Raw genomic sequence first — 26,671 nt, 5'->3', positions numbered from 1 at the left:
CAAGAGTCCATCAAATATATTTTCATATGAGGCTGATAAAATTGAGGGTTGATCAAATCGGGTCTTCAGTGTATTATAATAGATAGGCAGTATTCGAAGAAGTTTCTTGTGGACGAGTGTAGAACAACTTTGTTTCTACTTATTTACGAAACCGCCATTTTTGAAGTTTTAAAATTATGGAGAATCAGTTTTTCAAAAAATTGTAAGAGTTCCTGTCATTCGCGAATGTTGAGACTCTCATTTAAAACAACTTTATTGTAGGCATGAATCCTACGTATATGGAGTATATCGACTTATAAAATGATATTTACGAAGCGTTCCTTAATCTAGTTTTTTTCTAAAATAACTTTCTATTGTGAGCTTCACAAACTCGATCATTGGATAAAATGTAAATTTTATCGTTTATAAACAATAGAAGAGATTTATCATAAACAGTAAAATCATAATAATTTAATTTAAAAATAAATAGAAATAGCCTAAAATATGTTAATATCTTGAACACATGGAGCCTTCATGTCTTCAACAAAGTGGTTTGTAACAGCACTCCCCAAAATTTTGCTGAAGACATTAAGTCTGGAACTAAATTTGTTTGAAGAGTAAATTAGTAATTTAGTAATTCGCCTTAAATACTTCTTGGAGTATATTATGCCAAAATTATTTTATCAAATGTTTGTAAAATTCATCGAAGATACTAAATTGGCGGAACGGAGAACGCCATTTTTCATAAATTCCCCTACTTTTGGAAGCTGCTTTTCTCGTTATTAATTCTATAACGTTTTCGTCTCATCTCGATACATTCCCAAAATAAAAACATTTTCAGCAAATGTTGGAAGTTATGCAATTTTTCGGTGAGAAGTTCTAAGTTTCATAGACATTAAAGCAATTCCAGTTTCGCTTCCTATTAAAAAATGACCCTAATTGATATTGCAGTACACCCTTTCAATACTGAACTCAATTTGATAGGAAATTATGATTATGATTGATTTTAGAACTCTGGAATGAATTTCTATTGGAATGTTTTTAGGCAGGTATTTGAGATTGATGTTATTAGACAACTGTGAGATCAAGACCAATAGATCAGTTACAGATCAGAATCGCATTCCCACAATTTTCAAAGGTCCTCATGATGTTTCAAACAATAGCTTATCAATATACTGATCTGATAATTGTTATTGTAATATTGAATTAAATCAGTCTGCATCAATAAATTTTTAACTTCAATCCAATTATTTGTTATTTGGTGGTAAGGGTGGGGAGTGTGGTTAAACTCCAAAGCATCCTCATGGTTACACCACTGCTTGGAGTTATTCATTTCACTTTTCATTTTCCGAGATATGTTTCAGATCGATTCGATGGTTGTAAGTCAGAAGGTTCGCGCAAATGAATTTTTTTGCTCCGAAGTGATCAAGTTCCATCTAGACAACTTGGAATTGTTCGGTGGTTATTCTGGCGGTTGAGAATAAAAAAATGAAATACGAAATTCGTTTTATCGAAATAATATTTCGCTCATTTAAATGGATTATTACTATATTGAACAATACATAAAAGGCTAAACAACAAGCCATAACTTTTAAAGTATTCCAAATATGTATTTAATGTCTTCAGTAAAGTTGTTCGCAAAAGTAAGAGCTACAAATTTTCTGAAGGCACCATCTCAATACAATCACTTGCAAGAAAATTCATGAAAATATCTCACTCTTAGGGGGATTAATCAGAAAAAAACACAATACCAAAAGAAAGGGCATATTGTATGCTTTAAATTCTCTGAAGATAAAATTAAAATTGACCTAAAATTATTCATTTTAGCGCTAATAATACATTGACTGTTTTTGGTCTTATTTCTGGCTATGGGAAATGATAAAAATCTTTCGCGCGCATTTAATGTTAAATATCTCTTTTGATAATAGTCCGTTTCCAAAAATTTATAGTTTGCTCGAAAGGTATACATATAAGCTTTCTAAAAATATATAAATTGTTAAGTTACGTTGTCAGTTTTGGCAGCAAATTTCAAAAAACTGCGAAAAACGCGATTTTTGCACCTTCAAACATTCTTATCTTGGAAACTACACATCAGAATCAAAAACCATTCAATAGCGTTCTGTCTGGGTGATAGGCCTCTCATTTAAAATTGGTTTGGATAAGATCGGTTCACGCCATTGCTGAGAAACACGAATGAGGGCTTGTCCGTTTCATACACACACAGACAGAGAGAGAGAAAGCAAGAGAGAGAGAGAGAGAGAGAGAGAGAGAGAGCGAGTGCCTACAGAACAATATCGTCAGAGGCAGTATGCGTTATCGTCGGGATGATCCCCATCTGCATTACCCTGGCGGAGGACGTGGAATGCTATCAGCGGAGAAATGCACGTAACGCTAGGAGACTGATTCGAGCGGACTCGTTGGCTAAATGGCAACAGGAGTGGGACAACGCGGAGAAAGGAAGGTGGACCCACCGACTCATCCCAAATGTATCGGCCTGGGTACATAAGAAGCATGGAGAGGTGAACTTCCATTTGACGCAGTTTTTGTCCGGGCACGGATGCTTCCGGAAGTACTTGCATCGGTTTGGACATGCTTCGTCACCCCTTTGCCCGGAGTGTGCGACTGTGCAGGAGACACCGGAACACGTGGTCTTCGAATGCCCTAGATTCGAAGAAGTTCGTAGGGGTATACCTGGTATGACAGTGGACAATATCGTCGAAGAGATGTGCCGTGACGAACATACCTGGGACGCTGTAAACAGAGTGGTCTCGAGCATACTCTCCGAGCTGCAGAGGAAGTGGCGAAGAGACCAGCAAGAAGCCGCAAATCGGGTTTCGAGAGAAATTCCGCCGCCGGGGAACTCTCCAACTGTGTAGACTAGGTCCACCGCCGGGGACCAGTTGAGTAGTACGTGACGTAGCACCGAGTTGGGTCGTCGGGGCGCCTGGGAACCGGACGTCAAGCTTCACTGGAATCGCTGAACCGACCTCGACATCCTACCGGGTAGCTCGTGAGTAGGCTAGGGATTAGACCGAGTAGACCGCGTCGCAGAGCTAGCAGTGGGTCGTTGGGGCGCTAGTGAACCGGAAGTTACGCTCCAACCGGAATCGCCGGATAGACCTCAGCACCTACTGTATGGCCCGTTGAGTAGGCTAGATCAACCACCGGGGACTAGATCGAGTAGATCAGGACGACGCGGAGAGCTAAATGGCTCACAGAAACGAACATCGGAATCAGGAGAAATCTACCACTCGGTTGCAGGAAAATAGGCTAGATCCATTGTTGGGGACTAGACTGAGTAGTTCGCGAACAAGTGAGGGCGGGAGCTGAATGGCTCATCGGGAAAGTAGAGCGAAACGGAACGAGAGGAAGCCAAAGGGCTCAAGAAATTGTGGTGCTAAAACAAAAGAAGAATCGGTATCGAGAGAGCCTCCTTCGCCGAGAAACTCTCCGTCGGCGTAAGCTAGATCCACCGCCGGGGACTAGACTGAGTAAACCGCGACGAAACACCACCAGTCGCAGGTCGTCGAGGCATCAGCGAACTGGACGCCCTGCTCCACCGGAATCGCCGAACTGACCTCGACATCTGGTTGGTTGGCTCGGTTTCGGGAGAACTTCTCTCACCGGGGAATTCTCCGTCGGAGTAGGCTAGGTCCATCGTCGGGGACTAGACCGAGTAGTTCGCGAACAAGTCGGGTGCTCAACGAGTAAACGGCGCTGAATGGTGCGAGAAGGGAGTTGCGGTGCTAACTGGCACAAGGGAGCCGAAGGGCTCGGTGAATTGGACAGTCTGAAGTTTGCCGCCCAGACTGTATTCGTAGGGGAGGAGTACTCGACTCACAGCCAGCTTTCCGACTGCCATGCAGAACTTGCCAGTCTGTGTGGATGGTAGTGAATTGGTGGTGTGTAGAGGAGTGGGGCTGTAACCCTGCGGAAGAAACGAACTAGTAAGTAGTTGAATTAGAGTGTGTGCTATGCACATAAAAACCCCTCCCCGAAGTAATGCCGTAATGTAGTGCCGGGGAGGAATCAGGTTCTGGACAAGAGCAGTGGTTTTTTAGCGGGTCGGGTGATGGCAGCCCAAACCCGTTCCCTGAGACATTGGGGTTTTTGTACATTTTCCCTCAGGTATCAGGGTTTTCCTGAATTTTTTTTTACTGCTCTCTCTAAAAAACACACACACACACAGAGATAGAAAGAGAAGAGAGAGAGAGAGAGAGAGAGAGAGAGAGAGAGAGAGAGAGAGAGAGAGAGAGAGAGAGAGAGAGAGAGAGAGAGAGAGAGAGAGAGAGAGAGAGAGAGAGAGAGAGACATTGTCCCAAATCGTCGAGCTGAGTCGATTGGTATACAAGACTCGGCCCTCCGGGCCTCGGAAAAAATCTTGAAAGCTTGAGCGAATTTTATACATTTCTTTTCTAAGAAATGTAAACAAATTTTAAAAAAAGTTTTTTTTCTTGAGCAGAAATAGCCGATAATGTAATCAACGGTGTATTTTGATATACCCTGTTGCTTTCCGTAAACATTGATTGTTCAGCCATATCAACGAGCTCCGGGCTGAAAAAGTTTCCTTTTAACCTGACAAAAACACCTGTAAAATTTGAAACCGATCCAAGAAAACTTAATAGATCCGAAAATGAATTGAAGTGAATCAATCGCAATTTCATATTTTTTTTGCATTTTTTCGCTTTTTTCCTTATATACATAATTTTAAAACCATTAAAATTAACCCTCTAGTTCCCAACACCGCCTCTAGGCGGTCTCTATAGAAATCTAAATAAAACTACTAAAACATGATTGTATGTTGTCATCCGCACTAGCATTTCTTCCCAGCGCTCACACCCTTCAAACACACACATTATTTGAATATTCGTAGCTTTCTGTCAAAGGGATTTGAAGCTCAAAGTTGAAAATTCGAGGAAAACGTGGAAAAAACTATTTTGTGTTTAGTGGCTTCATTAAACAAATTTTAACTGTTTTTGGAAATTTCAATAACTAAAAAAAATATTTTTGAGTAGCTTGTTACTAGCATTTCATTTTAGATGTGAAATGAGTTAGTGGAATAATTCGGAAGTTTAGGTTTTTTGGTAAAATACTTTGCCCGCCTAGAGGCGGTGTTGGGCACCTGAGCGAAAAAAATTTTCAGTGATTACTTATCGTACCGAAACTAGCATTATGTGAAATTTTAGCTGAAAAAAGTATGTTTTAAAAACTTTGAGTGAATGTTACAGTTAGAATATGGATATTCTTATCATTTAATAATATTTAGGGGAGTCTGGGGCTAGTTGGCGGAATCTTTTTTTCTCCTTTTGAATTAGACATATGGCGCTGTCTCTAGTTCTGCACTTCAAGTACTGTTTAATCCATTCTCCAATGTATTTATGTTGCATTAAATTCTGTTTCGTACACGTTGTAAGTGATATTGAGTTTTCGACCTATTAGAGTGAAGAGCCTACTTTAGTCGTATTAGGAAAGGTTTTATTCAAAAAACATCTCACGCGATCCATACTTTATCATCAAAAGTGGCCAGGTGGCATCATTGTGCGTATAGTCGTAAATTGGCGAGATTTCCGCGTCACATATTTCAAATTCTGTAATGCAGCCAACAGTCCGCTCTTTTATGCAACGCATTCACTTTTACACGATCTTCTTAAATTAAAAACATAAAACATGATAAGTGAAACCATCGCCAGCAGACCCTGGACTCCCCTACCATAAATTAGAAGTCAATAATTAAAAAAAACAAAGCACAAGAGAAGTACTCCTTACAATTTAGGTATTTTACGTTCTGATGGAGTCCAAAATATAAGAAACCATCTGTATTCGCTTATGTTGAAGTAACTAGAAGAAAAAAAACTTTTTGTTTTTTATTCGGCCAGGTGCCTAACACCGCATCTAGGCGGCCTACTTATTTTAAGGCCATTACTTCAAAAGTTTTTTCAAGCCAAAAAAATTAAGGGGGGGGGGGTTAATATGAAATTACATACAGGGGAACCGGGTGCAAGTCTGACACCTTAAGCGCAATCCTTTTTACATTTCTTATAAAAGAAATGTATAGAATTCGCTCAAACTTTCAAGATTTTTTCCGAGGCCTGGAGGGCCGAGTCTTATATACCAATCGACTCAGCTCGACGATTTGGGACAATGTCTGTGTGTGTCTGTGTGTGTGTGTGTGTATGTAACGGACAAATTCTCATTCGTGTTTCTCAGCAATGGCTGAATCGATCTTATCCAAACCAATTTTAAATGAAAGAACTAAAAAACAGTATGAACGCTATTAATTTTTTTTTGATTCTGATGTTTAGTTTCCAAGATATAAATGTTTGAATGCGTAAAAATGGCGTTTTTTGCATTTTTTTTTTCAAATTATCTGCCGAAATTGACAATATAGATTAACCTTTCGAACAAGCTATAGATTGTTGAAATCGGATTATTATCAAAAGAGATATTTAACATTAAATGCGGACGAAAGATTTTTATCATTTCCCATTACCAGAAATATGACCAAAAACATGTAATCTATTATTAACGCCAAAGCGGCTTATTTTAGGTCAATAGCATCTTTGAAAAATTTAATGGAGGTAATATGCCCTTTCTTTTGCTATTGTGCTTTTGCTGATTAATCCCCCTATGAGTGAGATATTTTCACAAATTTTCGTGGAAGTGATTATATCGAAATGATGTCTTCAGCAAATTTGTAGCTCTTACTTTTGCGAATAACTTTACTAAAGACTTTAAATATCTATTTTGAATATTTTAAATGTTGTGGCTTGTTGTTTGTGGATTACTCTTTGTCGCCTATTTATTGTTCAAGATAGTAATAATCCATTGAAATAAGCTAAACATTATTTCGATAAAACGAATTTTGTATTTTATTTTACTATCTACAACCGCTAGAAATAATCACCCAACACTTCCAAGTTGTCTGGAAGGAACTTGATAACTTATCAGTGCAAAAATGTTCATTTGTACGAACCTTCTGATTGCAATTTTTCTAACTTATAACCATCGGATCGATCTGAAACATATCGGAAAATGAAAGCGAAGTAAATAACTCCAAGCAACGGCGTAGCCAAGAGAAGGTTTTGGGGTTTAACACCATGCAACCCTTCCCCCCCCCCCCCCACCACACCCAAAAAAAAATTGGATTGAAGTTGAAAATTTATTGATGCAGACTGATTTAATTCAATATTACAATAACAATTATCTGATCTGTAGATTGATAACCTGTTGTTGTAAACATCATGAGGACTTTTGATAAATTATCGGAATGGGGTCCTCATATGTAACTCTTGGTCTTGATTTCACAGTTGTCTAATAGCATCAATATCAAATTCCTATCTGAAAACATTCCAATAGAGTTCTGTAATCAATCATAATCCTCAGATTTATTTTCAAATTGAGCTCGCTTTTGTAGAAATGTACTGTAATAAGGGTCTTTATTTAATAGAAAACGAAGTTAAAATTGATTTAATGGCTATGAAACATAGAACTGCTCACCAAAAAAATGCATAAATTTCAACATTTGCTAAAAATGCCTTTCTCATTCACTCTAAAATTCGTAAATCTAATCCCGACCGGGAGGGCCGAGTGTCATATGCCAATCGACTCAGTTCATCGAGATCGGAAAATGTCTGTGTGTATGTGGAAAAAAATGTGAACTCTGTTAATCAGAGATGGCTGGACCGATTTGCACAAAGTTAGTCTCAAATGAAAGGTACAACCTTCCCATCGGCTGCTATTGAATTTTTTATTGATTGGACTTCCAGTTCCGGAGTTACGAGTTGAAGAGTGCAATCACACAGCAAATTCCCATATAAACTGAAATGAAAAATTTTCAAAATCAAATTTCTATTATTGATGCCAAATGACTTTAAAATGCATGGAACATTGAGATGTTTGACAAAAATTGACTTTTTTGGACTTTGGTACATTTTTGCCTTTCTAATATAGAAAGTTTATCCAATCACTCTAAAAATCGTCAATCATACCGGCCCGGAGGGAGTATGCAGTGAGGAGTTGCTACTTTAAAATAAAACTAGTTTAAAAATTCTTAACAAGTTGAAAATTTTCGGCAGGACCTGGACCTCCCGGATCTTTCTCCATGATCCGCCGCTGGTTTCAAGCGATATTTCAGTATCACATAGTATCTCAAGATCGTGGATGTCGATCTATTGTATGTATGTGCAAATCGTACTGAACATGTAATATTCATTTCCACCATTGTATTGAACATAACCAGCCATGGAATCGTAGTCTGGACAAATGAGAAAAGCACAATTGCACCACTAGGTGGATTAAAACAGGTTTTTATTTTGGGAATGCGTTGAGTTGAGACGAAAACGTAATATGATTAATAACGAGGATAACACTTTCCGAATGTAGAGAGAAATTTATGAAAAATGACGATTTCCATTCGACTCTAGCAGGTCTTGATCGATTTTGATGAGCATTTGATTTTTGTTGTATGACCAATTATATGTATAGGTCAAATGTTTAAAAACAGTAATTTAAGGTCAAGATACCATCATTTTGAAACCGCCAATTTCGGAGGTTTAGTATCTTCGATGAGTTTTACAAACGTTAAACAGCGCATAATTTGATAAAATAATTTTGACGGCATATCGTCCAAGAAGTATTTATGGTGAATTTTCTCAGGTTAATATTCATGATTACAATAAAGTCTCAACAAATTCGCTAAAGACACGAACTCTGTTACTATTTTCTGAAAAATTAGTTCTGCATAATTTTAAAACTTCAAAAATTACGGTTTCGGAATTATGCTGTTTGGACAGTAAGATCAATTTTCACCAAACCCCCACCAAACCGAATTTCTGGCTACGCCGCTGATTTCAAGTAAGTAGAAACAAAGTCGTTCTACACTCGTTCACAAGTAACTTCTTCGAATGCTGATTATCTATTATAATACATTGAAACCCCGATTTTATCAGCCAAATATGAACATATGTTTGATGGGCTCTAGCAGACGAACAAGACTGAATTCGAGTAAATCCTTTCTTGAGCATGTTTTCCTTATCATGAAGATGCAAAAATAAAAAGTTCATCATAATCAGAAATAGTTATTAGACTACATCAAGGGACGGGAAGAATATTTTAACAGCTTCAGTTTATTATAACGAAAAAAATTGTCCCCATTTTGTCAGCCAAAATAAAATAAGCCATGAGACTGATAAAAATGGGTCTTTATTGTATGTATTATTCACTGTGTTTCACATTAATAGTTACATTTCATTTTTGGAGATTTTTTTATTGCATCGAACTACAACAATTTTTAGGTAGTTTTCAAGGGGTTATTTTATAGACTTCTTCCAAAATTTGGCGAACCTATTCCAATTCGTATACCAATTAATTGGTATACTTAAGGGTTTATATGTTGCAGATAGAGAAAATACTGAAGTTTTCAGCTTTTTTCCTACACAATATTACGAAAGCTTATTAAACAGTTTTTCCTAATAAGTTTGTGAACATTATAAACTATTTGATATTTTTTTGCACCCAGTGCATTAAGGCAAGTGACGGAAGGTTATCGAAAAGATTCGTGAAAATGAAAATTCCAGTAATGATGATGATTTCCCCAAACGGTTCGTTTTCGAGAGGTTTTTATTTGTTCTTTGGCATTAGGCTTAGCGATAATAATTCAAATCAAGGATACTACTGGGAAGTCACCTTTAGAAAAAGTCGATGTCGAAGTAAAATTTGAAACTATGCACGCATGCACTTCAGAGATAGCGTGATATCGGTAGTTATTGTAAAAAACGTAAGGGCGATACTTCAATGCTGATAGGTGGGACCGAAAAAGTAAACAATCGCCAAAGGGGCGATACTATCATTTTGCCAATTTCAATAGCAAAAACAAATTTTAAATTAATAATTTCAAATACTTTATGAAGTTTTGGGTTTCGATCACTGAATCATGCAATCTAGGATGTAAAAAAACACAATAGTTCTTAAATAGGAAATAAAACCAAGTCTGGAAATACTCACTGTTGATTTTCTTTAAATGGTATCACTGCTAGTATCGCCCTTTTCAAGAAAAAGCGTTGATTTCTTAGTTCTTAGTCGCGTTGGAAATTTGAGTAAAGTATAAACTTCAAATCGATTTTTTTTTGACTCAGTACAATATATAACCCCTTTAGGAAAATTCAGTTTTCCCACCACAATTTAGATATTTTATTAACACATCATTAACAATAATTCGTTGGTATGTCTATTTTATGGGCCATTTTTTCACTTTCCCATTCATTTGGTTTGAGATTTCTAGCACTGATGTTGTCCTATGCTGATTTGAGCGATTCTCTCAGTCCTGCCACTATCCCATGTAGTATGTGTTATCAAAAACATCGCGAAGCATCAAGTTCTAAATGTTCTCAAACGATATAATATCCGAACAGAGTGATAAGAGTTATAAGAAATGTCTCATCACACTGTTAGATGGATTAAAAACGTTTTTATTTAAATACCACAATGCTCCAAAAATTGTATATTCTGTGCATAATCTTTGTTTAGATGGTTCTCAACAAAATACCGTGTACGCACCATACACTGCGCAGTTAAGAAATTTCTAAGTTTGTTTCAATGCAAAAAATAGAAAAAAAAGCGTTACCCTTTCTTAAAATTTATTTTTATGGTAGAGTTTTAATTACTTTCTTAATAGAAATTATTGGTAAGAAAAATAATGGACTATACAAAATATATATAATTTTATCAATCATAGACTTTTTCTACGCGGCGTAATGTACATTGCTATATGTGATTTCAGGAAACATCATTAATGGCGGATCTCATGTAATATGATGCAGTTTGTTTGTAAATCAGTTCTTCTACACTTTTACGTTGCTGTGACAGAGCACTAGGGATATGATAATCGGGTGTCCTCTGAAGAACGACTATAGATATGCACTTTCGATTCGGAATACATTCGCCGTACGGTTTCATTATTTCTGCTTGGTAACGGGTCGTTTAGAGCTATTTCAGCCGGTAGTCGCTATTTGTAAGGAAACAGTACAAGAGGTGGTACCAGATCTCCCGCTGCATTTGCTGCAAATAATGTAGTGTAAGCTTCTTTCTCTGAATTCGCATAGTTTTTGCTTTTGTACACGTATTTTTTCCAGTCCACGCGAATACTACCTCTCTGTTTAGAACCAAACGAGGATGGGTGGTTCGTCCATATTTAACACACGGACAAGATTACTTGCGATGTGGTGCAATTTATTCGTATCGAACTACCAATGAATACTATCATACCATTCTTGAATTTTTGGTTCCATTACACTTGTCCGTTGCTTCTTTGATAGCGCACTAGGGATTCGCCGAGATATATTGGGATGTGGTCTATGGAACAATTTCAACCACTTTCGACCGGGAATACCATCGGTGAACGGATTGTTTCCGCCTGATAAGATGAACGTATACGCTACGAATGTCCTTAGTCGTTCGTGATCAACCGGAAAACCAACCTTTGCGCAATCGATTATCCAATTGAAAAATTAGTTCCTCTTCTTTCTTTAAAACATGCGATTTTCCAGGTTTTCGAAAAACTTTCAGCTTTATGCAAATTTTGCTTTCAGGAACGACGGATAGAGTGATTGTTTCAAACAAAATCGACAGGGTTTTCCACTTGCACAGATGAGTAAAGCTTGCAGACCATACCGAATTGCTACAAGTGCGCGGAAATAAGAACACGATGTAAATAACGGTTCCAAACATTGCGCATCACTTTTTATCGGTTCAAAAGTAGATAAAATGAAAAATGTACCAGAATATACATGAATGTTACCTACATTGCTCAATCACTGGATAATTAATAGGATGGAGTGACAGAAAAAATGACCCCCATCGACCAACCCCTGATTTGATTTCTAGTCCCAACAAGAGTGTCTGCTCCAAAATTGATCAATATCCAACAAGCCTAACGACCGGATCAACGTGCATGAAGTTTACATAGGATTTTTCGACAATTTACATGGAGGAAACCCACTTGCTAACCTTTTCGCCACTAGGTGGCACTGTGTGCATCAGATTATCACCAAAAATGAAACTTAAGGTTGAACAGAGAAAGGGCAAAAATCAAAAATGAAAAAAGCAGTTTTTTCCACGCCGTGTGTTAGATCTTCATAAAAGTCAATCAGCTTATGTAGAATACTGTTACAGTAATGCTGATTGATTTTTATGAAGATCTAACACTCAGCATGAAACGGGTACTAATTTCTAACTAATATAACAATAAATTAGAGTATTTGGTGCGGAGATCATAGTGTCGAATGTTGAAATACAGTAATGTTTCGATTATATCACGGTTGTTCTGTATTTTAGCGTGATATATTCAAAACAAAACAAAATATTACATTTAAGCATTAATCCATGTATTTCTATCATTAAAAAGTCATAAAAGTTAAAGTTAGTCAAAAAGAATTAATCATAGTAGTGTAATCCAGCCTATTTTTGCCATGTTTCTATTAACACACTACCTATTTGCGTGAGTTGGTTAGAGCAGCGTCTGCCATCTTTGTTCCACGGATTGGGTCAAATGGTATTAGCATTAGCGAATAATTTTTTCCCACACAACTTCACTTTACGTATCCCATACCTTTTCTGATCTACCCAAAACTAAACTTGAAGGAATCTGGCACGTTAAAGTTTTTGGCAAATATCTTGGCTATTAAAATCCATGTATTCGAAGAGACTACGATTCATTCCTCGTTGTATCAACATTCATAAAAATAGTCACATCTCCAATTCTCCTTCCAAAATAAAAGTATTCACATCAATTCAAGAGAAAATGCATATCTCGGCATACCTACCATATCTTGTGCATTTTGTTTTTCTCATTATTTTGTTAGATTTTCCTACAATTAAGCGAATAAAAAAGAAGTAAATTTTTTTATCCGGTGCATCAGGCACCCGCTTTAGGACACGGCAAATGAGTTACGAAGAATTTAAAACGAAAATTGGAATCAGTCGAAAGATATTTCGGCAATCCTAGTGATTACAACAACGTTTTTGGCAAAACATGATTTCGAGATTATTCGCGTTTAAAGTTTTACGCCATGCCCTCCGCCCACGTAAAGGAATAGGATGAAAAGTGCTATATACTTGCTTTTACTGCTTAGACCTCTATAAAAAATTAAGATACTTTCTTAAGAATTTATACTTTACGATAAAAGAATAAATAGTTCGACTTTGTGACCGACCTCATCATATATAAACCCTTAACGAAATAGTCCAAAACCTACTAATATGCTCATTACCCTACATGTAAATAAGCAAGTTAAATGTAAAAAAATATTAAAAGTGCCAGGACACAACATGTGGCTTGACTGGATCAAAATGTAGTGTGCCTTTTCTGTTTTTCAAAAAGCGTGATATAATCGAGACAAGGTCGTCAAACGGTGGGATAACAAAATTCTCACAAGTTTCCTATCTCATGCCTCCACGCGAGTCTAAGTCTATTGATTACATTTGGTCCTTAGACCGGCGACGACTGGGTGCTATCAGCCTTCTGCCGATAGTAGCAGAATGAGAGGGTGCGAACAGATCTAGTCGAGAAAACATTGCCGTAAAAATGAATAGTTGATCGGAAATTAGCCCCAATACGACTAATCTGACTAGTATCTATGATCACTGAGAACTGACATACAAGTAAAGTTTTCAACATGTGTAAGAAATTAAACTGTCGCTTTGAAATGACAACAGCAATTAGCAACTTGCCACTGGTCGGCGCTTCGATCAGCCAGCAATCGCTATACGGGACTTGTACGCAAACTTGTATACAACGGTGACTCACGCATGCGAACCTGAATGCGATGGTGATTTTCAACGTATTTTCATTTAAATGTTTACACAGGTTTTTCGGGAAAGTTTGTTCTAGCTTATATGTCTGTTCTCTGTGCTATGATCACGGGTCAATACGTATTGAAAATTCGCCGCGTCTGTTTTTATGAACCTAATTTCAAGCTCCGTTATTGCTAAAAAGCCCGTGCATCAGGTTAACAATCCTTTATATCCCTTCAGTGTTTGTTATTATCGCTCGTATACTTGTATTCCACAAACAATCCGATATGAAAAATAAGAAATACTTTCCTTGATTTATAACATCTCGCGCTATTTTTGCCTGTATAATGTGTTATCACTCGGTAGTTTTCAAGTTAATAAATATATCGTAGGGAAGAAGTAGCGAATTCTGTCCAAATACTGTTGCAATAAATAGTGATCCGGCCCATTACGCAGATAACATTAGATTTTTCTAGGCAATACTCCCACGGTCGGCTGTGTGGAGTTCAAATTGCTTTTGTTTAGGGAACATAGTATACTCTCGGTAGCCGGCTGCCCAGAGTTTAAAAAGAACCAAAAACTAAACAAGATCTTCTCTTTTTCGAGTGATCGTGCACTCCAGGACTAACTAAACAACTACCTAATAAAATATGCTTTACAGGTCGCATCGCTTGCTTGGAGCGAATCCTAGACCTGATACCCTTCCAAACTACCAACTCCGCGACACCTATGGAAGAGTCTGATGAATCGTCGTCCTTCCGTTAAGTAGGTGGAGCATCAACACTTCCTGTCTACCTTATCCTTTATCCTTCCTCGTGAACGATGGAGATGTGGGCGGCCGGCAATGATGGCTATCATGCTGTTGAGGTATTAATATGGGTCGGATGTGAGCACGTTGGTCCGGTAGCTGGACTTGTTCGATTTGGCTCAAATTTGGAACAGACACTCCTGGTGGGACTAGCAATCGACTCAAGAATGGGCTGATTACGTTTTCAAAAATTGTTTTTTTGGGCAGTCTAGTCATCACTGCGCGCTCTAATAATCACGAGCGTAAAGGAAATTTAATATGATAAACACGTTCGTTTTGGTAATGAATAATTTACAGGCGCATATGTACATGCACAGTAGACTGCCCAGAAAATAATTAATTTTTAAAAACTCAATCGGCCCACCCCTGAGTCAATTCCTAGTCCCACCAGGAGTATTTGCTCTAAATTTGAAGCAAATCGGACAAGTCTAGTTACCGGATCAACGTACTTGAAGTTTGTATGGGATTTGTCGACAATTTTCATAGAGAAAATCCACTAGCTCGCATTTTCGCTGCTAGGTGGCACTATATGCATCGTATTATCACTGTAAGTGAAAATAAGAAAGATAATTTAATTGTCTACAACTTTGTTGAAGACTGCTAGTCAATCCGGCTCTGTTGCAAGAAGTTATTAAACTTTTAACGAAGCGATGTCTGAGACAGTTTTGCATGGGGCCTAGCAGTGAATGGTTATGAATTAATACTCGATTTCCACGAACTATACATTTTTGTGAAACAAGTGTTAGATTTAGCTGAAAAGTATGTTCAGAAGAATTGTAGTACATGATACGAGTTATTTTTTGGTTAGAAGATTTTAGTTCCACCTGTGACCGCACAGAGGGCGTTAAAACTTATTTTGATAGAAGAGAGATAGAATATTGGGATGTTCGGAAGAATTACTGAAAAATGCCTGTTCTACAACTTTGTAGAAGACACCTGATTTCTATCTCTTTCTGTTGAAAAGTTAGTGTTGGCGCCCTGTATGTGGTCACGGATGGAACTAAAATGAAATTGTTTAGTTCGTGAGAATCGAGTACTGATGCATAACCATGCACTGCTAGGCCCCATGCAAAACTGACTCAAACATCACTTCGTTAAAAGTTTAATAACTTCTTTCAACAAAGCCGGATGGACTAGCAGTCTTCGACAAAGTTGTACACAATTCAATTATCTTTCTTATTTTCACTTACAGTGATAATACGATGCATATGGTGACACCTAGCGGCGAAAATGTGAGCTAGTGGGTTTTCTCCATGTAAATTGTCGACAAATCCCATACAAACTTCAGGCACGTTGGTCCGGTAGCTAGACTTGTCCGATTTGCTTCAAATTTGGAGCAAATACTCCTGGTGGGACTAGGAATCGACTCAGATGTGGGCCGATAGGGGTCTTTTTTTCTTGTCACTCTAATGTACAGCCTTATTCTGCATAACAACGGTCGCTTTTTCTAACGAATGTGAATTGCATTCTCAATAACGACAGCAAAACCAAACGGTAGTGTACTTCGATCGAACCACATTCGTTCGAAAATATGATCCGTCGAAATTCATAATAAGGCTGGTAGAATATCCAGATGCGGTAGTTTCAATTCAACGTAGCATGCATTACCTACCAGTACCGTATATATTTGTTGATTACATTCGCAATGCATCCATAAATCCATTCTCTTGTATTTAAATTAATAACATCCGCTTTCATATGCTGAAAAGATATAAGTAAATATGTTGTTAGTATCATTAATAGTAATAATCAGCAATAATAGTTGTGATTCTTCCATTTTTGTCGAAAGGAAATTCATTTCAACTGAGCTATTTCAGTAATTCATATTTCACTACACCAAACACAGTCAAAGCAATCTATGCCATACATATATCATTATTATAAATACATTCGATTCCTTGACTTCAAGATTTTATTCTCGTTTTAGCACAGACAAAAAATTGAAGCTGTTTATTTGAATAAAATTCCAACCGGAACCACTGGTACAAGGCACAACTTTCACAGTTTCACAGAATTAACAAAGTTTTGTGTCAGTAAAACATATCGAAAAATGTTGTATTTGTTGTTTATTGCATTGAGTGTTATTTACTTAAACTTTTTAGTGCTAACTTAGTAGGTAATAATCAACACAACGGTCAAAAAGTTCCAAAAATGATGGTGTGTAATCTCACTTTAGAGGCAGGGTACGATTACTCTCGCCAATGCGCGATAATCATGTGTTATTTCTGGAACGACATCATATCTCAGTGATAGCATAAGGGTTTGTGCATTGGGCCAGAGTCCCAAGGGTTGCGGTTTTCTCTGTTGGATATTACTAAGTAGTCTTAAAGAAGGTATTGGCACTTACGTCAAAAACCAAAAAAATGATTTTTTTATTTTATTCGTTTATTTGGTAAGGCACGTTTGCATTCGCTTTAAGGTGCCATTTTTCTTTACTTCACCTATAGAAATTCCATGAAAAAAAAGTTATACAATCTCTCAGAATTTTGTAATATATGGTAAAATCGTTTCTTACCGAAAAACATTAGATACGTATTTTTATTTCGTCAATAGGGTGTCCCTTTCCACGTTAGGGGCCATACACTAATTACGTAAGGGCATATGGGGGGAGGGGGAGTTTCAAAATATCTTACAAATTCTTATTTGGGAGGGTTTGTCCTTTCTTACGTAATATCATAAAAAAAGTTTAAAAAATTAAATCCATAAGGAAAACATTCTTTTTATTAAGAAAAGGGAACTATTTTCATTTGTACCGTATAATCCTTATATATCAAACAATATGAGTAGATTTTTGGCTATTGGTTGTACATTGTTCTGTTCGGGAACTGAAGTCACAATATGCCTTACAAGTTAAGAAATGTTACTACCCTTCGTGTTGTTAGACCGAGTTTGTTCTTTTCAAACGTTCGTTTCAAACCCGCAAGGTATCTGGAAAATGTTCTAACATGCGATTGTCAAAGATCTTGAATGTCGAATATTTCCAGAGTGTGAACTGTATTTTAATTCAAGAAAATTCTAAGATGATTAACTCGGAGCTATGCGTACGATAAGCGTCACAGCTGGAACTCAGAATAAATTCATGCCAGAAGAGGTGATAAACTCTTTTAAATTCTACATCACAAGAAAATAGATTCAAAGGAAATGGAATATAGCAAAGCAAAAATTCTGCAGATGATTACAGTTAAATTTTGTCATGAGTTTTCTTGTAATAATTCTATACATATCGTTTTCGCTATCTTATTATTTGATGAATTAACAATTCGATTTTTTAATTACGATAATCATGATAAGATCTTATATAGGGGGAGGGGAGGTTCACCAAAATCTTACGAACTATTATCTGGGGGGGGAGAGGTTGAAAAGCTCTAAAAAAGCCTTACGTAATTAGTGTACGGCCCTTAGACTGGTGCAACAGATCGTGATTTTTCAAAAGTTGCATTATTTAAAAATTCAGAATTTTTGAACCGCTGCACCGATTTTTATCGGTTGTAGGTCAAATGAAAGGTGTTTAAATGTAGTTTTAAGAAAAAATAGTAAGCTTTGAAAAATTGGGGTTTGTATGAACAAAAAGCGTATTAATTGACCTTTCTTGAGGACTTTCCATACTTTTATATTTTTATTTGAAAGATCATTTAATTCTACACACCATATCCAAAAAATAGGCTGCAGGAACTAGAGATTTCGGAGATACAATATTTTAAAAATAAAAAATCTATGTATACACCCTAATATTATGAGAAATACCCCCGGAATCGTAATCCGGGTCATCCAAAATCGGTCGTATCATTTACAAATTTATTATATGCATTCTCATTTTTAGGGTGTGAATAGCGAGGAAAGCAGACAGCCGAGCAGGACAAATCGTTCGTCAGTCTGCAGAAGATTTATTTATTTGTTCGATCTTCGGTAGATACCGTACAGATTATTAAAAAATAGAACATATTTTCTAAATTAATTAAAAATTCCTAATAGCTAACTTATAACTTAGATTTGATGAAGTCGAACAGATGTGAAGTTTCGTTTAATTTGTAGCAACATCTATCCACAGGATTGTTTTGACCGTAAACAGTGCGATGTCTAAGAATCCACAAAAGAGGGCGGTTCCTTAGAGCGCGAGGAGGCACAAACACATTAATCCGTGCAAGAATATCTGGGCAGTCAATGTTATTACACAACATATCAAATATAAACATTCTTTGCAAGAATGTGCGGCGGAACTCTAACGTCGGTAACTCAAGCAGCATGCATCTATCGTTGTAAGGTGGTAGATGGGCAGGGTCGTTCCACGGCAAATTTCTTAGAGCGTATCGCACGAAACATCTTTGTACGCGTTCTAATCGGTTTATTTGGACGTTGTGATGTGGAGCCCACACTTGCACAGCATACTCCAAAATGCTTCGCACCAATCCGCAATATAGAGATTTTAGTGCGTAGAAATCGTTAAAACCAGCGGTATTTCGCTTCAGCAAACCAAGTGTTGCGAATGCCTTCGCCGTCGTTGCGGTGATGTGATCCGAGAAGCTAAGTTTTCTATCAAAAAGCACTCCCAAGTCACGAATGGAGTCCACTTTTTCGATGACGCGGCCTTGGAGCAAGTACTCATAATGAGATAGAGTGGAAGATCGTCTGAAACTTATCATATTACATTTGTCAACGTTTATCTGCATACCATTCAACAGGCACCATTGTTCAATATTAAGTACATCATCTTGAAGTGCAGCAGAGTCAAGTCAAGAAGCAATGGAACGAAAAATCTTCAAATCGTCGGCGAAGAATAGTTTTCCAGATTTGATACGAGCACAAATGTCGTTTATAAATAAAATAAAAATTAGCGGCCCCAGGTGACTTCCTTGAGGGACTCCGGTTGGCATGTCGAGCAAGCTAGAACGTGTTGAACCAATTTCAACGAAAGCACTCCGACTAGACAGATATGATTGCAACCATCCAGTTAACCACGCAGGAAATCCTAGTCTTCCCGAGCAAATACTCATGGGTTCAAACACCACACAGCCCCTTGAAAAGACCATGAACATGGTCCGTGCTGACTTTCACGACCTTTAAAACACCATTAAATGGTCTCAATAACCCATAAAAATACCAACGCATGGTTTTTCTATGGGATCTACCGGACCATGACGATGGTGTTTTTGTGGGTTGAACCCATTTCAAACACCCATGTCCAACCCCATGAGTATGGGGGTATTATGGACTTTACGTTTGCTCGGGTTTGCAGTTTCAGACGAGCAATGTTGTGAGGTACTTTATCGAATGCTTTTAAGAAGTCAAAATATATTGCATCGGTTTGTTGACGCTTCTCAACAGAGGGGACCAAGATGCTAGTGTACATCATCAAATTTGAAGTTGTAGAACGTTGCTTCACAAATCCATGCTGACATTCGTCGATGATGCGAGAATCAGCAGCGTACATCTCATTGTAAACCAAGGACTTTAGCAAAACAGTTCAAAAGTGAGATTCCTCTGTAATTTTCAACATTATGAATGTCTCCAGCCTAGTGAATTGGAAATATAGCCGCTTGTTTCCATGCACTCGGGAAGACGCTTTCAGTGATTGAGCGGTTAAAAATAATGCTGACCGGCAATGACAATGATCGTGCACATCCTTATATGAATATCGGAGGCAAACAATCCGGGCCTGGTCCTTTCGATGGGTCGACACTGGATAGAGCTTTCAACACGTCTGCTTCAGTCATATTCAAGCTAGGGAGACTGATATTGTATGATGGTAATGTGTCTATATACTCTTGTGACGGAGAGATAGCTGGGTTGGTTAATACCCCACGAAAATGTTCTGCAAAAAGGTCTACGGATTCGGCTGTGGATTGCGCACTTGCATCTCCAAGATAAACATTTACGGGAATGCCACCATCGCGTTTTCTGCTGTTCACAAACTTCTAGAACGTCGAGGGGTTGTTCCGAAGGTTGCTTTGGACGTGACTTATATACTCGCCGGGCTGTTTCGTATTGAAGTTCGGTTCGGCGAAGAACAGCTTTGTTTTCGTCGGTCTTATGACGGAAGTAACGCTTGCGATGTTTTCGGAGAATGTTGCGTAGACGATGAAGCTCGGAATTCCACCACGGATACTTGTAGTCCGTCTTTCTGTTGACACGTTTCTTAGGAACTATGCGGCGTAGTATCTCGTATAGAGTTCCGTAAAACACCGCGACAGCATGATCCAGATCGTTTCCACTTAACAGATCGAACCAGTCAACAGCATCGAAGGCCGCAGACACTTCTTCAAAATTGCAGCGATTGAAGTCAAAATTGAGACCGTCGACGGATTCGGCAAAAGCGTCTTCTGTTTCAACTTGCATGTTAAACCTCAGCACGAAGAGTTTATGGTGAGCGTCCACTTTGAGAATAGAGGTCGGAGGCTCGAGAAGTTCGACTAAATCGTCGTAGTTCACGAATGCCAGATCGAGCGTCCGTCCATTTGCGTTAGTGGGCTAGTTGATTTGATACAGTCTCCCAGCGACTATCGTTTCCGTGATAGCTATCTCTTGTTCGGTTGTGGCATTTTCAGGCAGGTAATATTTGAGATCATCGTCAAATATCCATCTGAGATGGGGATAGTTGTAATCACCTACAATAAGTACACTGTCTGAGCTACTAGCTTTATCCAGAATTTGTTGAACTGCAGAGAAGTGGGCATTGTACAGGTCTGGACTGCTGTTCGGCCGCAGATATATACAACAAATATATAGAGCGGTATTTGGTAGTGAAATGCGCACAATAACTTGTTCCAAGCATTCAAAACCAGGCATTTTTATTACAGTGCCGATAAAATAATTTTTAGTGCAATAAGAACGCCACCCCCGCGACGTAGTTGACTAGAGGAAGAGTTGCGATCGCAACGATAGATTGTGTAGTTCATTGAATGTTCCGAGTTATGTATGTCAGCACGCAGCCAGGTTTCTGTGAGAACAATAACATCATAATCGCAAGCGCCAGCAAGAAGTCCTGAGTTTTTGTTCTCATTCCTCGAACATTTTGATAGTAGACGGACAAGAAACCGTCCGACTTAGAATTGGAATTGGCGGCCGACTTAGGATTGGAATTGACGGCTTGAGTGGGCAGGCGAGGCAAAGTTGTGCTGATGAAGTATCGGTTTGGAGCTTGGCTTATTTGGACACTGGCAGCATGTGGCGGAGCAGGCTTTACTTTGCTGCCTACGGTGTTTCTGCTATCGGTTGAGGAGGGGTGGGATTCCAAAACCCCTTGATCGTGTTATCTTCGAACTCGCGGAATCGGATACCAACGGGCCATGTGGAAGCAGTCATCGCTTTGTATTTTCTATCAATAGGCAATCCAACTTTGAAGGAAACAAATGTTAAAGTGCGCACATCTCGTCCTTTAGGAACCAGCTTGTGTACTGATGATGATGGTGGTCCCACCTCATACCCCCACAAAGGTGTGAGCTGAACGATTTATCTAAAAGATAATTAATATTTTGATCCATAACAAAACCAGTTAACAAAAAGAAACGGACTGGTTCAATTTGCAGACATAGCCTTTCCTTCAAAAGAACGTAACCAGATACATTTCGAATATTCCGCCAACAACCAGGGTCCATCAAGAAAATTTCCATTCCGGGAAGATACTTGATAGAATCGGGAATTGAACCCAATAGCTTCCATTTCCGATAATTCTCTGTAAGACTCCTCCCGCCTGACCAAGACATCGGTACTACCACCTGCTAAGGTGAGCAGTGACGAGCCTAGTGGCAGTGCAGAGTCCGGTCGAGTTATATCATCCACATCAGACCCCTTTATTGAAAGTTTCCTACCATTAACCCAAGGCAATTAAGGGATACTCCTATCCGAGAACATCCTTGATTGATCAGGAATTGAACCCGATATCTAGTAGTTATCAGAAGGAGTCATCAAGCCCCATACTCAACGAGCTAACTCCGTTATTACCACTATCGCAGCAATAACCGAAATTAACTCTATTGTCGAGCACAGTCAACACAACTCCATCATCAAATCAGACCCTGAACACAACAAAAGTCTAAAAGCTTCGATTCAACCCGATGAGCTTTTAGTGCTGGTCACCATGTTCGATTTCAAGTTAGTCTCTATCTGCTTAGCGCTCATTATTTTTTAATAACTTTAATAAACAAGTAACAAAAATCCATCATCATCATAGCGAATATAATAACTTAGTGTGACTAAATGCAAATAATAGAAGAGAAAAAAAAATACAATCTTCGTGGTATTACATAGTTATTCAAATAACTCCAAAATATAAAAATTCAAAAAATCTGTCTACAAAGCAGATTTTACGTGTGAAATACATAGTGTTTTGAACTCCGCTAATGTTGCTGCACGTTTAATATGCCTAGGCATCGAATTGAAAAAACTTATTCCTTTGTACAACAAGGAGTTCTGTGATCTACTAAATAAAAAGTTTGGTGTTCTTGCATCCGACGCGTTTCTGGTGTTGTACCTATGCAAATCACTTCCTCTTTCAATTCGATCACACAAATATCGAGGCAGCATTCCATTAATAATTTTAAAAATGAACACCATTGTTAAGTAATAAATTCTTTGCTTCACAGAGAGCCATTGTAATGCGCTTAGCATGAAACTAGAGGAAGTGTATCTGTTACATTTTAAAATTAATCGCATGATTCTATTTTGCAATCGCTGTAACCTCAATATTTGTGTTTGATTGGCAAGAAACAAAATGGATGGGCAGAAGTCAATATGTGGTGAAACAATAGATTTATATAATAAAATTTTACTACTAATTGTTAAATCATTTTTCAGACGACACAATATACCATACTTTTTAGCAATCTTTTTGATGACATTGTCGATGTGAGACTTAAAGGTTAACTTGTCATCAATGATTATTCCAAGATATTTTAATTCACTAACGCGATCAATAGTCTCACCATTTATTTCAACGTTAACGTCAGGCCTATTATTAGCCGAAGAGATAATCATATATTTAGTTTTAGCAACATTTAACTTTAATTGTTTAAATTTTAACCAACGAGCAAGGGAATGCAAATCTTCGTTCAAATGCGCCACGGCTTCATCTATATCCTTAGCTGCAATGAACAGAACAGTGTCGTCAGCAAACAAATTTAAGTCACAAAATCGTAAAACTCTCCTCATGTCATTTATATACATAATAAATAAAATAGGACCTAAGACACTACCTTGCGGCACTCCAAGAGGATTGCCGAGAGGACTAGATACAAAATCGTTGAAACTAGTTTTCTGAGTTCTATCACATAAATAGTTTTCAAACCACTTATGTGCTATTCCTCCGATACCAAATCGCTCTAAAGTTTTCAAAAGTAACGGTCTCGAAATTGTCTCAAAAGCGCGTTTCAGATCCAAAAATACAGCAAAAATAGTCTCTTTAACCTCGATTTTCTCTTTCCATTTTGCTAACACTAGATTCAAAGCGGTTTCGCAAGAGTGTCCCTCTCGGTATCCCGATTGCTCCGGAATTAGCAAATTATTATTATTCAAATAACTCATCAGCTGGCCCTTAACAACAAGTTCTAAAATTTTCTCTAATGTGTGCAACATGTTAATGGGGCGGTACTCTTCGGCTTTATCCGTCCCAGTAACTTTGGGAATAGGAATCACAAGTGATTCCTTCCAAACTGTCGGCACGTGCCCAGTTTGTAGCGATTCATTTACAAGGTCCAGCAGATCGTGTCCGATGACATGAAAGCAATCCTGTATCACTTTTGCGTTTACATTATCGATACCAGCCGATTTTCCCAAAGAAAAACAAATATCTTTCAATTGTTCAAAAGTGATTGGGTGAAATCCATCAAATCTACAATTAATATTAATCGGCTGTGTTATTTCCGCAGGTTCACTAACCAGCTCAATACTTTGATTGATCAGTTGCACACTGTTAACGAAATAACTGTTCAATTTTTCAGCTATTATTTGCTCAGATTGTTCTTCTACCCCGTTAAAAGTTATGGACTGCGAGGAACTAGGTTTAGGTTTAATTAAATTCTTTAGGATTTTCCATAACTCTTTGCTGTTGTTTTGATGTTGATCGATCTTCCTTTGAATGTACTCACATTTGGTCTTTTTCAAAGCTCGTGAATAAATATTTCGCGCGTGTGTGTACCCATTCCAAAGACGTTCACTATTAGTTCTGCAAAATTTCTTGTACTTTTTATCCCTTTTACGTTTCAGGCGCAAAAGATCTAAAGAGTACCAGCTGTTCGAGTTATTTTAATTGACATACTTTTGAGAAACTAAACTATTTGTACACTCTTTTAACACATTGGTTAGAACAGCTGCCTTGTTATCCAAATTTCCATTCAATTCCGTAAAATCCAGGCTTCTCGAAACCAGTTGAGACATGGCTTGTTTCGAATATCTTTTCCAGCACTTAATTTTAACATTATCCTCCTCACGGTTTGGTTCATTCTCCAGTAAAATTGAAATTGTCTCATGATCTGAAATTTTACAATCGGCCTCTACATACGAATAAACCCCATCAAAATTGGAATACACGTGATCTATCAATGTTCTACTGTGTCTGGAAATTCTTGTAAACTCACTAACCGTTTGCTTGAAATTGAAAAACTCAGCCAACTGCTTCAACTGATTCGAATTTTGATCGTTGAGCCAATCAATATTGAAATCGCCCGAAATTACATTAAGTTTGCTTAAATCAACGAAATTCTCCCACCAGTTTTCTAAAATTTCTAAAAATCGTCGATCGCTAGAACTAGGAGAATGGTATACTACTGCAAAGTTTCCCATCTGCATGTCTCTTTCAACTGATATACCCAAGAACCAATTATTATCAACTGCTTCGTTTAATCGAACGTTGAATTTAATCGATTCTTTGGCGTAAATAGCAACTCCACCGGTATGTCTGGAATGAGATAGGCAAAAAGCAACTTTATAACCCGGAATGCTATACTGATCAAATGCATCAGCATCAACAATATGTGTTTCTGATAGAAAAACCAACAATGGACGTTTGTTTTCTACAAGATGTCGCATTGCAACAAAGTTTGTAGACAACCCAGCTATATTTAAACATAATATTTCAGACAGCCTCCCGTTTGTTAGTTGCTATTCACTCAACAAAACGTTGCTTTTTTTAGATTCTAGCAGTCTCCGATATAATGAACACTGCTTACTAAATGCCGCATGGTTTACGTCCAAATTCATTTTGCGTTCACTATTCTTTTTTATACAATTTACACATTTAAAATCAGTTGACGAGCATTCAGATGTTCTATGTGCTCCATTACATCTGGAGCATGTTTATTTATTAACGCATCCCGTACTCTTATGACCATATTCTCCACAGTTGAAGCAGCGCAGCACGTTAAAGGCCTCTAAAACAGAACACCTATCCCAACCAATGTTCACCGTACGGGCTGACATCAGGCCGCTATAAGTGTTCTTATCAACTTCAATTATAACATTGTATTTGTTATATTTGAAGCGTGGATTTTCAAAATTGGCAACAACTTTAACAAAATCGACCGGAATGCCCTCATTCTGATTCTTTAATAAGTCAACGAAAACTTCCTCAGAGTATCGATCACTCATCCCCATTATTTTCAACTTCGGTTTACCGGGTATCGGTATAACAGCATTATACTTTTCACCCAGATTGCTTACAATGTTTTCTTTCACCGATTCAATATTATCCCGAGTTGCACACTCCACAATAATCGAGCCATATTTACCGTTTTTAAAGTTGCTAATTTTGTGCACCTTTGGATCTAATTTATTTTTTAATGCATTCCTCGTGTCGTCACTCGATTGCAACGGCTCGACTGGTTTAATTACAATGACCGGGCGAGCCTTACGTTTCGTTTGACTTCTAGTTCTAATTTTATTCGTCCCAGTAGCTCCCGACAAAACATTCGCGTAAGTAATTCTACTATTTTTATCAAAAACCTCGTCATTATTTCCATCATCGTCTATTTCAATTAACATCGGTTCATCTTCTTTATTCGTCAAAATTTTTCGTTTTCTACTGGGATTCCCGTCAGATTCAGAATGAACCTTCCTATTACTAAAATTCCTCTTTCTGTTCATTCCAACTAATTCAATTTCACGCTT

At 37.8% G+C, this 26,671-nt stretch overlaps 1 protein-coding gene across 1 annotated transcript in view; it reads right to left on the bottom strand.

Moving 5' to 3' along the window:
- Positions 1–11,155: 11,155 nt before the first annotated feature.
- LOC131677371 (GPI inositol-deacylase-like) overlaps positions 11,156–26,671 on the bottom strand; it is a 107,490-nt gene continuing 91,974 nt past the window's right edge. Inside the window, exons 4-5 of the mRNA XM_058957179.1 lie at positions 16,188–16,276; positions 11,156–11,653 (exon numbers count right to left, since the gene is read on the bottom strand). Coding sequence (XP_058813162.1) covers positions 11,437–11,653; positions 16,188–16,276 — 306 coding nt within the window. The 3' untranslated portion in view covers positions 11,156–11,436. The remainder of the gene's footprint in view (positions 11,654–16,187; positions 16,277–26,671) is intronic.

This window comes from Topomyia yanbarensis, chromosome 1 (assembly GCF_030247195.1).
Source record: "Topomyia yanbarensis strain Yona2022 chromosome 1, ASM3024719v1, whole genome shotgun sequence".
Taxonomy (NCBI): Eukaryota; Metazoa; Arthropoda; class Insecta; order Diptera; family Culicidae; genus Topomyia; species Topomyia yanbarensis.
Note: the sequence above shows the minus strand (reverse complement) of the source record. Positions and strands in the feature narration are given on the sequence as shown.